This window comes from Eremothecium cymbalariae, chromosome 8, assembly GCF_000235365.1.
Source record: "Eremothecium cymbalariae DBVPG#7215 chromosome 8, complete sequence".
NCBI classification, from domain to species: domain Eukaryota; kingdom Fungi; phylum Ascomycota; class Saccharomycetes; order Saccharomycetales; family Saccharomycetaceae; genus Eremothecium; species Eremothecium cymbalariae.
Window position 1 is genome coordinate 851,552 of NC_016456.1, and position 15,706 is coordinate 867,257.

The window sequence follows — 15,706 nt, forward strand, 5'->3', positions numbered from 1 at the left end:
GGTTTTGGCTAAACCGCGTAAATATTTTAATTTGGTTATAGCAATATACACTTGGGTTAGTGTTTGGGAGTAATAATGTTAGAGTCATTAGCTGCAGGTCTTTTGAATAGGTTTCTAGGGTCATATGTTGAGAATTTTGATCCTAAACAGTTAAATGTTGGCATATGGAGTGGGGATGTAAAATTAAGGAATTTAAAACTCAGGAAAGAGTCATTAGATGCTCTTAATTTGCCGATCGATGTTCTGTTTGGGTTTTTAGGGGATCTTACACTGTCAGTTCCTTGGTCTAATTTGAAGAACGAGCCTGTGAAGATCATTATAGAGGATGTTTATATGTTGTGTGCACCTGGAGATATTGTGAATGTTGATACTGAGGAGCAGGCTGAAAGGGATTTTCGGGTTAAGTTACAAAAGTTGGCTAGACTAGAAATGATTAACCAATCTAAACATGAGGCGGAGAATGAATCCTCAAAAGATGTGACTTTCACTCAATCGTTGTTAACAAAGATTGTTGATAACTTACAGGTAACGATTAGGAATATTCATGTTCGTTATGAGGACATGAAGTGTACCTTCAGTGAGAAACCTTACACAATTGGAGCAACATTAAGCGAGTTTTCTGCAATATCCACAGATTCGAACTGGAAACCTAGTTTCATATCAATTACGCAGAGAATTACCCACAAATTGATGAACTTAGATTCTATATGTGTTTACTGGAATACTAACAGTAAATCTATATTGGATGATGATCAAGATGTTATGATTTCAAAATTGAAGGGTTCGATTGCAAGTGGTCACGACGTTCCGGAACATCAATTTATTTTACGTCCTGTATCTGGTACCGGTAAGTTAACGTTAAATAAAGAAGGTTCAACTGAAGAGCAAGCACATATTGTTGCACAATTGTTTTTCGATGAATTTGGGGTTGAATTAGATGATACCCAATACCGCGAATTATTACACACGATGTCTAAGTTCCATTGGTATCAGAAAACTCTGAAATATAAACGGCAAAGACCGCCCTTCTCACCTTCCGAAAATCCGAAAGGATTTTTAAAGTATATTGCTAATTGTGTGCTTTCTGAAATCCACAAGAAGAATTATATGTCAAGTTGGGATTACATAAAAGAGAGAAGACAAAAGAGAAATGCGTACATTGAACTATGGAAAAGAAAGTTAAGGCTTGTAGGTCCAGAAAATCCCTTGCCCGACCAAAAAGATGAAGAAGCATTGCTTAAACTTCATAAGGAGTTGACTTATGATGATATTAAGTTTTTTAGAGCCCTTGCTAGACGGGAATACGCAAAAGACAAATTAAAGGAAGAATCTGAATCTCCAGAGCCTGCCCAAAGACAAACGAACCCTGGTGGTTGGTTTTCTTCTTGGTGGGGCTCTTCTAACCAAGCCAGTACCGATGAAAGTGCTCTTTCAATCACTGAAGAGCAGAAAAAGGAATTATTTGACGCGATAGATTTTGATGAGAATAAAGAGATCATGGATTCGATAGATTTGCCAAGGGATAGGGTTAAAATGCGTATAACAAATTTACTAAACAAAGGATCTTTAGTTATCAAGCATAGTTCCAAAAAGTTCAAGCTTTGTGAAGTTGTATTTGAACAGTGCGCCGCTGAATTCTTGCAACGGCCTGATTCTTTCCTAGCGAAATTTGAGTTGCATGAGATGCGTATAGAGGATGGCTCTCCAGATACTTTATACAAGCACATATTGAGTGTAAGTGATCACCACAACTACCATTCAGCTCCGAATGAGGTGTCTGCTTCAGAGCCTTTCTTCCAAGTTGTTTTTGAAAACAATCCTTTAGACGAATCTGCTGACACTTATTTGAATATTAAGTTAGGCTCCATGTTAGTATTTTATCATGCAAATTATTTGAATCAACTTTTAAGATTTTTCAATCCTCCCAAGAAGCATTGGGATACTATAACTGCCATAATGAATGCCGCCGAAGCTACAGTGGAAGGATGGACAACTCAAACCAGACTGGGTCTTCAGGCCCTGTTAGAAGAGCATAAGACATTAAATTTAGTTTTTGATGCATCATCTCCAACCTTCATTGTGCCGTTAAATCCTCATGAATGGTCTTCTCCGTGTGCTGTTTTGGACGCTGGTGAAATGCATATGCAAAGTGAACTTGTTCCTAAAGAGAGAATACGAGAAATAACAAACTTGAGCGTTGAAGAATACAATAAAAAGTCTTCTAATCAGTTAAAGAGACTAATGTTTGACCGGTTCCATTTGTTTTTGAAGGATACTCAGTTCCTAATTGGTCCAGATATAAAATCTACTATATCAAGTTTGAGTGTTAAGCGCAGGGACAACCAATTCTGTATCTTGGATAGAATGGAGCTTCAATTTATTGTTGATGTTTCTATATTTCCTAAAGCTTTGAACCTTCCACGAGTGAAAACTTCAGGTAAACTTCCGAATTTAAATTTATACTTGAATGATTATCAATACAAGATTTTAATGCAACTAGTAGACAAATGCATCCCCAATATTGATGATTCTGAAGAGATGGGCGATGATACGCCAAATGATGATGAAGAATTTCTGTTCTTGGATGATTTTAGGAAGCAGAGATTATCAGATAGAGAAAAAGATGTGGCGTTATTACGGCAGACAGAGAGACGCTTAGCTCAAATGACAACCACTGAAATAAACCAATCTGTATTTGAACTAGATTTAAAAGTTGACTCCGCACAACTTTCTTTGCAGAAATGTGTTGATGGTGCAACTATGAAATCACAAAAGCTCGTCCAATTATATGGCAACGACTTGTTGTTAGAATTTAAAAACATGGCCAAGGAGATGCATCTTGATTTACATTTAAATTCCTTGGATTTGGAAGACTTTATCGATGATTCGAACGTTGAGGAATTCAAGAAATTGATCACATCTTACAATATTTCAAGTGAAGAAACGAAAGATCTGTTTCAGATGAGTTATCATAAAACTCAAAGAATTGTGAATTATGCAAACACATTGATTGAAGTATTTGATAGAGATATTAATTTGACAATGGCTGCTTTGAAGTTTGTTTTAACTCCTAAATCTGTGCTGACTTTAATTAATTATACACTTAATACGTTTACGGATCCCACTGCTGAACTCCCTGAAGATGTTTTGAGACATAACGAACCTGATACAGTGGATGCACCGGGGAAGATCAACATGAAACTTTCTATGGATGGAGTGACTGTGGTCCTGAATGATGATTCGATACAGTTGGCTACTTTAGAGTTATCTGCCGCTGAATTGATACTATTCATCTTGCCTGAATCGATGAAGGCCAGTGCTAAAATAGGTGGTTTACAGTTGACTGAAAAAATTAGTGAAGATCTACCACCAGATTCAATATTTAGACAGTTGATCTCTATGCATGGAGACGAATTGGTTGAATTGGTCTATGAAACCTTCGACCCAACAAACAATCCCCATGAATATACTTCTAAACTTGACTATAAAACAGGGTCTATGACAGTCAATGTTGTTGAGCATTCATTACATAAGATAATAAATTATCTGGCCAAATTTCAAAAGATGAAAGGTTTATTTGATCGTGCAAGATTAGCCGCTTATGACCAAGCTGGAACATTAGATGTTGTGAATAACATGAAGATGAATGTTCTTGTTAATGCACCTGTTATCAGATTCCCAAAGTTTGTTGATCCACGAAGTGGGAAATATGATGATGTTACCTTTTTCCTAGGTCAGCTGTTTATTGAGAACACTTTCATCAAGGGGGGAAACGGATTGATTAATAAAATCAAAACTGGTATCAGACGAGGCAAATTTACTTCTTTGTTTCATCTTGAAAATAAAACCACTCAAAAGCTGTATATGATGGACGATTTAGATCTTCATTTTGATATCGAAAATGATCCTAATGCGAAGTCTAATGATCCTGTTTTTAAGATTCGCGGTTATTTTGAGCCGTTTTCCATTAAGATTACAGAATTGCAGCTCAAATTCATGTACTTATTATCAACCAGATTGGCTGAATCTTTTATGATTGATGAAATAAAGGAAACAGATGATATGGAGTTTGCTGCTATAAATGCTAGCTCAGTAATTGGCCCCAATGCTCAATACAAAGCTTCTTATGACGTTTTTAAGGTCAATAAGGAGACAGCGGCACCAGATCCAAATGGGATATTTTTAGATGTTGCATTTGATGCGCCAAGTGTTTCTTTAACGTTGTTTAATCAAACAAAGAATTTTCAAGTTGTTGATAATCATGGAATCACTGAGATTAAATTACATGATATTGGGCTGAAGTTGCACCTAACGCATGAGAGTACTCTAAAAGCGGAAGTGCATATCGCAGCTTTCACGGTGGAAGACATCAGAACTTCGAAAGATAATCGCCATACAATGTTAATTCCGAAGATAGATGGTAATAACTATCAATTTATGGGCTCTCTAAATCGCTATACTGTAGACTCTACGGAACTGCTTGACCTTGCAATCACAGTTGACAGTCCGAAAGTTATCTTAGCAATGGATTATCTATTTGCTTTAAAGTCTCTCTTTGATAACGCTTTCAACGTTAAAAAATCATCTACCATTCCTGAAACCAATGAGAGAAGACTGTCAATTGATGGAAATAATACAAGTGTTGTTCCACTAACATCAACGAGCTCCCCAAGTTCTACCAAATTACAATATTCAATCAACATTGTAAACTCACAAGTTATCGTATTAGCCGATCCTTCAAAGGTCGATTCAGAAGCCGTTGTATTTTCTGTCGGGCAACTATTACTATCCGATCAAAATATAATTTCTCTGTCAATAAACAATGTTGGAATGTTCTTGTGTAAGATGGGTTCTCCAACTGAAGATAAAATTAGGTTGTTAGATGATTGTTCTTCTACCTTAATAATTGATAACCGTGGATCAACAAAAAGCAAGTTACTCACGGAAATTCAGGGCTCAATTGGTAACATGGTCATGAGACTTTCCTTGAGAGATATTAGATTAGCCATCTCAATTTTCAATAAAGCTATGGGACTTGCAAAGGATAATGGTTTAATCAGTGAGAAGACTGAAGAAGAACAGGCGACTTTAGCAACAAGGTATGGAAGATTCTCCAAAGATTTCAAGGAAAAGATTAAGCGTTATGCACCAAGTATTGTTTCCTCAGTAAGTGATTTATCTAGAGATACCAATACTTACGTTCCAACTTCGGAGGTGATTTTAAAGGCGGAAAATATGGATATCGATTTTGCTGGTATGAGACTAGTGTTAATTGGTGACGTTCATGAACTTCCCATACTTGATTTTAATATAAAACCTTTTACAATAGATGCGAAAGATTGGTCCTCTAATGTAGATGCTGTCGCTACTATTGAAACATACACAAATGTTTTCAATTATTCGAGATCTAGCTGGGAGCCTCTAATAGAGGCATTTCCGGTTACTTTTCATGCTACGAAAGGAGGTGATAAAGATGCTTCATTTTTATTTGAAATCGTTTCCAACAAAGTTGCCGAAATCACACTCTCAACCAGAACAATTGCACTGCTATCTAATATTTCAGACTCTTTATTTACCTCTACTGATACAAATTTAATTGCTAGGGGGGCAGAGAAGCCATATAAGGTCTTTAATGACACGGGATTAGATGTAAATATTTGGATTAGAGATGATAACAGTTCAGATGGTCGTCGCCAATTGACTACTCTACCGTATACTGCCACGATACCTTGGGAATTTGAGGATTGGAGAGCTGTTAGAGAGAGTTTAGATACTGATAATAGCAAGAATATCTTACATGTGGAATTATGTGATAGTAATTATAACACCATTATTGATGTGGACGCTACTGAAGAAGGAGAGACACTACATAAGCTCTATCCTACTGTGAACGACGTGCATAATAGATTGGTGACAGACTTGAAATTATGCGAAAATAACGTCAAATTAATTACTTTAAGATCATCTTTGTTGATTGAAAATTCCACATACACCAAGCTTCAAATTAGAATCGGATCCAATGAACAGAATGTGCTGATTATAGAGCCGTCTGAAAAGCGTTCCATCCCTATCGATGCTGTCTATAATTCACGTATATTTGTTCGTCCGTCAAACGGCTCTAAATACAGATGGTCTAATTCGGTGATATATTGGGATTATTTAATCAAACGAGGACCTCAGGCGTTGTATTGTGAAGCTATAGAATCTGAAACAACTTTTCACCTAGAGGCAGAGGCCCGATATCATTATCGAGAACAGTTATCCAAGGCTTACCCCCATATGACTGTTGTGGTTTCTTCACCATTAATTATTGAGAATTTGTTACCCTATGACATGTCGTTCTTACTATTTAGCCGTAACACGCGTTCTAAAAACCCAAAACTACTAAAGAAGGGCGAGAAAGTACCTATTCATGATATATCACTAGAAGATTTTCTATTATTTGCTGTTCAACCCGTGAATGAGGGTTTTAAGTGGTCGAATGAAATCATCATCAATTCTCCAAGGAATGCGGAAATCAAGCCTGAAAACAAAGTGCAGCTCAAACATGACTCTGGGCAAAAAGTAAATTTGAAGTTGCATTACCATAAAATTGAAGGTATGAGAGCTAAACTCATAAGTGTATACTCTCCATATGTGATTTTAAACAAAACTGAGCGGGATCTATATATTGAAGGTGATAGGCAATGTGGAATAATGCACTCACCAGCTTATATTAAGGATGGCAAGCGGTTTAGTAAACCAAAAATATTTTCATTTGACAGGGATGATAGAAATAAAAACCGGGCGCGTATCAGATTTAGGGATAGTGCTCCAAGTATTCCCACATCCTTTGAAGCTATTGGACAGGCTGTTGATGTCAGTATGGATATTCCCAATAAAGATAAAGAATGTAACATTGGCATCTACGTTACTGAAGGATCTGGTAAATATAGCTTATCTAAAGTTGTGGAGATCCAGCCTAGGTATGTGATAAGGAACAGATTTGATGTCGATATAATGATCACCGAAAGCGAGTTCACGGATGGAGTTTCAACATTAACACCTGGGTCTTCCGCACCACTTTACAAGTTACGGAATTTTGTGAATAAGCAACTTAGCGTAAAATTTTTGGGTTCTGATTCTGTGTGGTCTCAACCATTTATGATAAAAGATGTGGGCACCACTTATTTAAAGGTTTTAAAACAGAGCTCGGGACAAATTTTGTTGAGGGTTGATATCTATCTAGACAACGCTACACTATTTGTAGAGCTAAGTGATGCTAACGACAAATGGCCATTCTCCGTCAGGAACTTCAGTGATCATGAATTTATCTTTTGGCAGCGTGACCCGAGGATCATTGATGAAGATGAAGATGATCTTGATTACCGTTCTGATTATGATAGTCGTGGTTATGCTCCATTATATTATCGTGTGCCTCCAAGAAGTGTGATGCCTTATGCTTGGGACTATCCAAGTGGCAGGCAAAAGAAACTTGTCATTCATGCTAAGAATAGAAGAAGAGAGATAGATCTAAACGAACTAGGGAACTTGAAACCAATGAGGTTGCCAGGTGCCAGTAAGTCAGATCCTCCTTTGATTGTCGATTTCAACATCGTCATGGACAATGGCGTTCAGGCATTGGTTATAACTAATTACAATGAAGAGTTGAGTTTATACAAGTTGAGGCACCACCAATCCACATCTAGCTCCTTGTCTGGTAGCACTAACAATGAACCATTTGAAGTGAATGATAGTGACAATGAGATTAAAATGAGGGTATCTGTTGCCTTCCAAGGTGTGGGAATATCCCTAATCAATACATCTAGGTTACAAGAGTTGCTGTACATTAGCATGAAGGGGTTAGAGTTAAGATACAATAACTCTGAAATATATCAGACATTGACCTGGAAGTTGAAGTGGATCCAAGTGGACAACCAATTATTTGGCGGTATCTACCAAAATATTTTATATCCAACTCGCATCCCCAATACTACAAAGGAGATAAATGTCCATCCTGCTCTCTCAGGATCCATATCAAAGGTCAAAGATAGTACCCACAGTTCCTTGAATTTCAAATTTGCAACAGTATTGTTGCAAGAGATGACGTTACAGTTGGATGAGGATTTTCTGTTTGCATTAATAGACTTTTTCAAAATTCCTGGAGCATCATGGCAGAGAGCGATCCCAGATGAACTCTGTTCTGAACTCTGCGAATTATCAGAGCCAACCAAAACGCAAAGTGATTTGGATGTTTATTTTGAGATGCTGCATATTCAGCCGACATTACTGCACTTATCGTTTGTACGTACAGAACGGGTAAATGCAGACGAAGAGGAAAAGAAAGCACAAGGCACAAGTACCCTTATGTTCTTCTTGAATGTATTAACCATGGCCTTGGGTAACGTGAACAGTGCTCCTATTAAGATGAGTTCACTCATGATGGAAAATGTGCGGGTTTCAATGCCTGCCTTACTAGAGGTCATCCAAGCACATTATGGCCAGCAGTTCTTCTACCAATTGCACAAGATCTTGGGTTCTGCAGACTTCCTAGGAAATCCTGTTGGTCTTTTCAATACAATCAGCTCCGGAGTCAAGGATTTATTTTACGAACCATATCAGGGGTACATCATGAACGACAGACCCCAGGAATTAGGTATCAGTTTAGCTAAAGGAGGTCTCAGTTTTATGAAAAAGTCTGTGTTCGGCCTCTCAGATAGCTTCTCCCGTCTCACAGGATCTATGGCCAAGGGCCTCTCCGTTGCCACGCGAGACTCGGAGTTTCAAGGCCGTCGCCGTTTACAACAACGCCAACGAGGCGCTGTCGGCTTTGCCGCCAGTGCCTCCTCATTCATGAACACCATCGGCAGCGGTATCACTGGCGTCGCCCTGGATCCCTACAAAGGTGCAAGCAAAGAGGGCGCTACAGGCTTTTTGAAAGGCCTGGGCAAGGGCATCATCGGCCTCCCCACAAAAACGGCGATCGGCGTTCTCGACCTCGCAAGCAACGTCAGCGAGGGCATCAGAAACACAACCACCATGATGGACGGAGGAACCATCGACCGTGTGAGGCTCCCCCGTTACGTCGGCCTTGTTGAAGTCATCAAACCTTACAACGCTAGAGAAGCCCAGGGCCAGTTCTGGCTCAAAACAGCCAACGGAGGCCAGTTCCAATCCGACCAGTATGTCGGCCACCTCGTCCTCCGCAGAGAGGGAAACGTCGTCCTGGTATCCCTCTCCCACATCCTACGCATCAGCCTGTCCACCAGAGAGGTCCTCGAACAAGCAAATTTCACAGACGTCGGAGGCGTCAGACTCTCTAAGAACGGTCTGCATGTCGTCCTGCGCACCCCGCCCAACCACCAGCTGTTTTTCGCCTGCACAGACACAGAGGAGCGCCGCTACCTCTACAAAACCGTCGCGGTCGCCGTCAGTGAATTCAACCAACGCTACGACACGGAGCTCTAGACGCATATACATATATACTTAAACATAGCACCAACCAATCACACCATATCGTGCAACATGACCAACAATCTGACCCAGATCACATGACCACATGCCCCGTCCTGGCCCGTCACCCGGGATCCCCTCCAGCCCGGCCCGTTCCGAGGTCATCGTTCGTCGTCGGGCCCGAACCGATTTTGGATTTTTCAATGGAGAAGCCCAACTGGAAATTGGTCACAAGGATTTTTTTTGCCTACTGTATAATTCGAACAGCATTTTTCCGGGATATATAAGCAAGAGAGTTGAATAAAGTGGTATATAGTCGATAATGCAGTCAAAAGAGTTGGCATTCCGCAGGTAGGAAGGACGTGAAGCGTGAATAGCGTTTGGTTTAGGATTCGCAGGATATCTTTTTTGATTTTTGGCTAAATGGTTTTCAGGTCAGGGTTTGGACGTGTGCTAAGTAGAGGTCTTGCCACAGAAGTGGGCGTGGGGGGGTCAGGATCGGTAGGTCGTTTCAAGACATTCAAGATATACAGATGGAATCCGGACAAGCCGGCAGAGAAGCCTAGGTTGCAGAGTTATGATGTGAATTTGGATGAATGTGGGCCGATGGTGTTGGATGCTTTGATTAAGATCAAGAATGAGCAAGATTCGACGTTAACTTTCCGGAGGTCGTGCAGGGAGGGGATTTGTGGGTCATGTGCTATGAATATCAATGGGAGGAACACTTTGGCGTGTTTGTGCAAGATTGATCAGGATGAGCGGAAGAACTTGAAGGTTTATCCGTTGCCGCATATGTATGTTGTGAAGGATTTGGTGCCGGATTTGACGAATTTCTACAAGCAGTACAAGTCTGTGCAGCCTTATTTGCAGCGAACAGCGAAGCCTGCTGATGGGAAGGAGAATTTGCAGAGTATTGACGACCGTAAGAAGTTGGACGGGTTGTACGAGTGTATTTTGTGTGCGTGCTGTTCTACGGCGTGTCCCTCGTACTGGTGGAATAATGAGCAGTACTTAGGACCTGCTGTGTTGATGCAGGCGTATCGGTGGATTATTGATTCGAGGGATGAGGCGACTGCTAAGCGTAAAGATATGTTGCAGAACTCGATGTCCGTGTACAGATGTCACACAATTATGAACTGTACAAAGACGTGTCCAAAGGGTTTGAATCCTGGGCGTGCTATTGCTGAGATTAAGAAGGCTTTAGCGACGTCCTAGAGGAAATACACACACTCTCCTGTACTGCTCGTAAAACTTGGTTTGGAGTGACATTCCTTAATTCTCAACCCAAAATTGAAAAAAAAATTTATCAACGCCCTCCCACTTCCTCCCCCTCTTCATCATCAAAACACTTGAAGAGCTAACTTTGGCATTATGTGCTTGCTGAGTGTTGGTTGGTTGTTTTTCTTACCTGATGTCTCTTTGTCATTCCCGTACTAATTCACACACACAGTTTATTATATTTATCGTATTTATCATATATTTATTATTATTATTTATTATTTATCCATTACACTATTTTTGAATCCATGCATGCACATTCAAAGGTACTTTTTGCCGGACTTGGTGTGGGACAAAGGACATATATGTGCATTGCTTGTTTCCTCTGGAAGTGGGGATCTTACAAACCCTCACCACACATCGCCCCCTCTGCTAAGCACCTGGATGATAGCAGCTGAAGAATTTCGAGAACAATGCCAACAAGAGCTGTTACCCTTGATAAATCGCTGGCATATGTGCCAGCAGGCTTGCTGGAGTCAGACTCTGCATTGCCTTGATCTTGTGCTGTTCCTTTGCAAAGGGCGGCGCAGAGCGCCGCCCTTTGCGAAGTTGGACGTTCGAATCAGCTATAACCAAGTATATCGCACACCACAACTGCAATTTCGTTTTTGGGAATTAGACACAAGTACCGCAGAGTTTGAATCATGGCGACTACGTTTCAAAGATCTCTCGGAGATTCCCCTGTTTAATAGGGCTAGTTTCTCGATAACTTTAGGACAAACCATCCATGGAAACCGCACGGAGGCCTGGTATCTCGTAAACGCCTGTGACACAGAGGATAACGTGGGCCCAGAACCAGTACACTACATGCACAGATGGTTTTCCCGCTATGGAACGCTCTTTGACGACCAGTTAGGCGTCCTCTTTGTTGCTTCTCTTTAAGTTTTCTAAGGCTTTGCCATATGAAAGACGATGGAGGCTGAAAAAACTCGGGGGAAGGTAAAATTTTGAACACTAACTTGGCGTGTTATATGACACCATCAGCAGATTTGAGGAGGAGTTTGGTGTTTTGGGTGACTATAGGAAGACCATTTGGAGGAAGTAAAAGCCCTGATGGGATCGTTTGTTACAGTTAGAGGCAAGGCCATTTCTTTAGAGTCGCAAGCGGACACGCTACTATCTCGGTACTCATCATATGCACAAACTACAAGCAGTGAAGCAGATAGTAATGAGAAGAACCTTGATGAGAGGATAGAGAGATTGCTAACTGAGAGGAAGGGTGTGGTAGACCAATTACAAGGGATTTGTGATGATTCCGTGAATATTAGTTCATCCAAGCTATCACAGTTGCAACGACACAGGGAGATACTGCAACAACACTGGCAGACGTTTTACGAGATTAGGTCCTCTATTCAGCAGGAACGGAGTAGGATTAACCTGCTTTGCAGCGTTAAACGGACCATAAAGGAGAATAGGAAGGACCAGAGCGAGTTGCAGACGGACGAGGATAGTTACATTGCCAACGAGTCTAGACGCATTGAAGAGTCGCACAGCGTGGTTGACAGACTCATATCACAAGCGTTTGAGACTAGAGACCACTTTGTTTCACAGCGTGTCACATTACAACGGGCTAACGACCGGGTATATCAGACGTTGCAACGGATTCCTGGTATCAAACACGTCATTGCAAACATAAATACAAGAAGGAGAAAGAACGCATTGATATTGTCTAGTCTCATCACGGCATGCATTTTATTTTTGTTCTTTACCTGGTAAGTATTTATTCATTTTTAATATTATATGATAATTTTTAAAAAGAAGTGCTGCTTAATAAAATTCGATAATGAAGGGAGGTTTAATTGACTGATTAAAAACGTATTCTGTATTAGAAACACAAGGCACAAATACATATATAATAGCAGATTACAAATCGAGACCACACACTGCTTCGAGTATGCATTGCTTTGAGCTGGGAAAGCCCGAAGGAAAGAAGAGGGGGGTGGCGGTTTAGGAAGCAGACTTTTTAAAACATATTTAACATAATCAAACCAATCATGCTCATACACTGTTGGGTCTCCTTCCCCCGGTTGTTTTTGTTTTTCCTATTATTTATATCCGTTAAAAATTAATTCTCATAATTGAAACATCAAGACGTTAGTTCGTTTGCTCTTTCATTGTTCCAGTTAGTGGTCACTGCTTTTGCGATCCCACCGTCATCGCGTTATTGGAAGCAGACTTGAAGGCAACATCCCTGTGGGAGACTTTACGATTGCTTTGGATGTCGCTAATTTGGATCTCCTTTTCAGAAATCGACAGGTCAGCATTTGTACCGTAAGATCCGTCATTACTCATCTTGCTTCCTCTAGGGCTTATCTTCCTTCTCAACTTAGCCATCCAAACGGCGACCGGTTGGTTGACGGGCGACTCGTGGCCTTGGAAAATCAAGACGTCGTATATCAAAGCCCCCAAACACCCACCAATAAATGGTGCTGTCAATATAACCCAGAAGAAGTGCTGATGTTTACTCCAGAGCAGCGATCTATCAAAACCGACAGTCCACATAGCGAGTCGCGGACCTATATCACGCGCTGGATTTAAAGCTGCTCCTGTCTGGTATGAACCAGCAGCCAATAGAGCAAAAATCAACAAGAATAACATCACAGGGAACAAATCCGGAGACAGACAGGTATAGGGATCAGTAAGTGAAAAAATTCCCAAGATCAACAAGGCACCAATGACCAATTCGCTAATAAACTGTCTGCTTGGAGTCAAGTACGGCAAAGGAACCACGGAGAAACAGCCAATGACAGCCTCATTGGTTCTCCAATCAGGAAAGTTTTCCAATATAACAGAATGATAATACCAAAACGTCAACAAACCACCAAAGTAACCACCCAGCATCTGCCCGGCCCAGTAAATAGGAACTTTTCTAGCGGGCAACCCTCTAAAAAAATAGTTGGCCAACGTCACCACAGGGTTCAAATGCCCACCGGAAATCGCCGATCCCCCAGATGCATAGAAACCCAAAACAACTCCAGCGGCCCAGCATAGCGACACAGAAACACCTGATCCAGCAACATCCGGCGTGACCAAGTACTGCAGGTATGAGATTGTATCTGCAGAAAGCGACCCCTCGTCCAATTTGGAAAGAAACAAACGAGTACGCGATTGTGACGACGTCCTCACCTGCGCAACCACCGCATCTCCAAAAAATACCAAAACGAGCGTCCCCAAAAACTCGGCGAAAAACTCCTTGAGATACCGGTCCTTGAACTGCGACCACTGGTTGATGGGCTGATAATTAGAGGGCAAAACAGTCGGAGTCTGCGGATTCTGGTAAAGAGCCTTGGACTTGACCATCATCGGAATCGACGTTTGATCCTCTTCCTCTTCATCGTGCCTCATCCCATCCCCGATATACTCCGAAAACGTCGAACCAGACCTCCTGGCACCGTCCATCTTCTGGCCCTTGGACGCCTTCAAACTGCGGTTTCTAATATTAGCTGCAATCGCACTGGTGCTTGGAACAACCTCCTGCATGGGGAATGGCACTCCGCCAGATTCCGACGCCACATATCCAGCCACCCCCGCGCTTTCCCTTCCACCACCAGACCCCTGCCTCTCCATATCAGGATGCAAGCTCAAATCCCGCCCAAACGCAACCTCACCAGACTCACCATGATTACCCAAATCTCTCCCCTTCCCCGTTTCTTGATACGAAATTCCAATATTCTCACCCATCGCTGCTTATACGGCAACTGACTCCAAAGCTAAAAAGTAAAACAATAATATTGGGGGAACCGCTTTTTTTTTAATAACTATAAAAAAAAACCGCTCCTGTCTCTCCTTCTCTATATCACAGTACCGCAAATCTCCAGAAACCTATCCAGCCTTGCAGTTTGCTTAAAACTCTCTATTACTTCTGCGATGATGAAATCCTAGTAATAATAATGGTGGCAGTTCTCGAACTTTTTTCTTTATTTACACTTCCGCAATTGTTGCATACAGATGGCCCACCCCTTCTAGGTTTTAGAACTAATGCCTTGAACCTCCACTATCCCACAAACTCCTTTATTACGCCCGCTGTCATCAACTGCCCTTATATATATATATACACATCTGACATACATAACAATTCCAATTTAAATTGACATTTTCTTCCCTAACGAAGAAAAAAACTTAATTTAAGAAATCCCAAGACAAGAAGACATCCCCCAGAGAGCCACTGCTCTCTTTCTTTTTCCCACCGTCACCGACGGTGTCTGCTATCTTTCCTGCTACCTTTCCTCATCATCTAACCCACCGTGGACCCGCTTTCCACTTTCCACTTTCCACTTTCCACTTCCCCTCACTGTTTCTCTTCAGCCCCAAACAAAATTACAAACTTACAAAATCCAACGTACGTCTCATAATAGGTCCGTACGATCCATGCGTCCACGCACATGAACAAACTTTCCAAAAAAGAACGACAAAAACAATAAAGTGGAGCTTCCCCCGTAGCCAGCCCAGCGCTCCCAGTGTCTTCCTTTCTCTCCGTTCTTCGGTCCTCGGTCCTATGCCTGCAACGCAGGCATAGGACCACAGCACACTCCGCTATTCCGTAAACCGAATAAGCTCGCATTCCGCTTCTCCTGCTGTCGTCTGTACCTTCGAGAACCAGAAACCCGTTTTGCATGTTGTGGGCCCATTTCCCGGCGGGCGCCGGGAAATGGGTCTGCGGGACGCAGAACTCTCCTTCTGTGTGTCGGCGGTAGACAGTGCAACTCCCCCTCCCCCGCGCCCGTCCCGCGTTCCCGCCGGGAATGGCTCGTGTCTCTTGCGTGGGCACAAAGTCGCGGTTTCAAGTTTGTTTTTGTGCCCTTCTTGCAGCGCGGCTGGAGGTCGCTGGCCGCTACGCGGCCAGCGACAACAATCAGCCCTGCAGCCGCCTTCTTTGCCCCGCTTCTCCGGGGATATGCATTTTTCTTTTCCGGCAGTCATGGGTGACACTTCCCACGAATGTGTGGGGTTGGGTTCTGCGCGGATCTCTCGCGCGTCCTCTTATCAATGGTTATGA

The 15,706-nt window shown here is 41.8% G+C and overlaps 5 protein-coding genes across 5 annotated transcripts; 4 read left to right on the plus strand and 1 right to left on the minus strand.

Annotated features, from left to right (window-relative positions):
• Positions 1-75: 75 nt before the first annotated feature.
• VPS13 (membrane morphogenesis protein VPS13) lies at positions 76-9,447 on the plus strand (the record flags this gene model as incomplete). Its single annotated transcript, XM_003648448.1, has 1 exon — positions 76-9,447. The coding sequence occupies one exon, from the start codon at positions 76-78 to the stop codon at positions 9,445-9,447; it is 9,372 nt and encodes a 3,123-aa protein (XP_003648496.1).
• A 408-nt stretch (positions 9,448-9,855) lies between these two features.
• On the plus strand, positions 9,856-10,647 carry SDH2 (succinate dehydrogenase iron-sulfur protein subunit SDH2; the record flags this gene model as incomplete). Its single annotated transcript, XM_003648449.1, has 1 exon — positions 9,856-10,647. One exon carries the CDS (start codon positions 9,856-9,858, stop codon positions 10,645-10,647), a length of 792 nt encoding a protein of 263 aa, XP_003648497.1.
• Positions 10,648-10,962: 315 nt separating this feature from the next.
• ATG10 (E2-like conjugating enzyme) lies at positions 10,963-11,592 on the plus strand (the record flags this gene model as incomplete). The annotated part of the gene is made up of 1 exon (XM_003648450.1): positions 10,963-11,592. One exon carries the CDS (start codon positions 10,963-10,965, stop codon positions 11,590-11,592), a length of 630 nt encoding a protein of 209 aa, XP_003648498.1.
• A 171-nt stretch (positions 11,593-11,763) lies between these two features.
• GOS1 (Gos1p) lies at positions 11,764-12,426 on the plus strand (the record flags this gene model as incomplete). Its single annotated transcript, XM_003648451.1, has 1 exon — positions 11,764-12,426. The coding sequence occupies one exon, from the start codon at positions 11,764-11,766 to the stop codon at positions 12,424-12,426; it is 663 nt and encodes a 220-aa protein (XP_003648499.1).
• Positions 12,427-12,840: 414 nt separating this feature from the next.
• On the minus strand, positions 12,841-14,391 carry FPS1 (Fps1p; the record flags this gene model as incomplete). The annotated part of the gene is made up of 1 exon (XM_003648452.1): positions 12,841-14,391. One exon carries the CDS (start codon positions 14,389-14,391, stop codon positions 12,841-12,843), a length of 1,551 nt encoding a protein of 516 aa, XP_003648500.1.
• Positions 14,392-15,706: the final 1,315 nt, after the last annotated feature.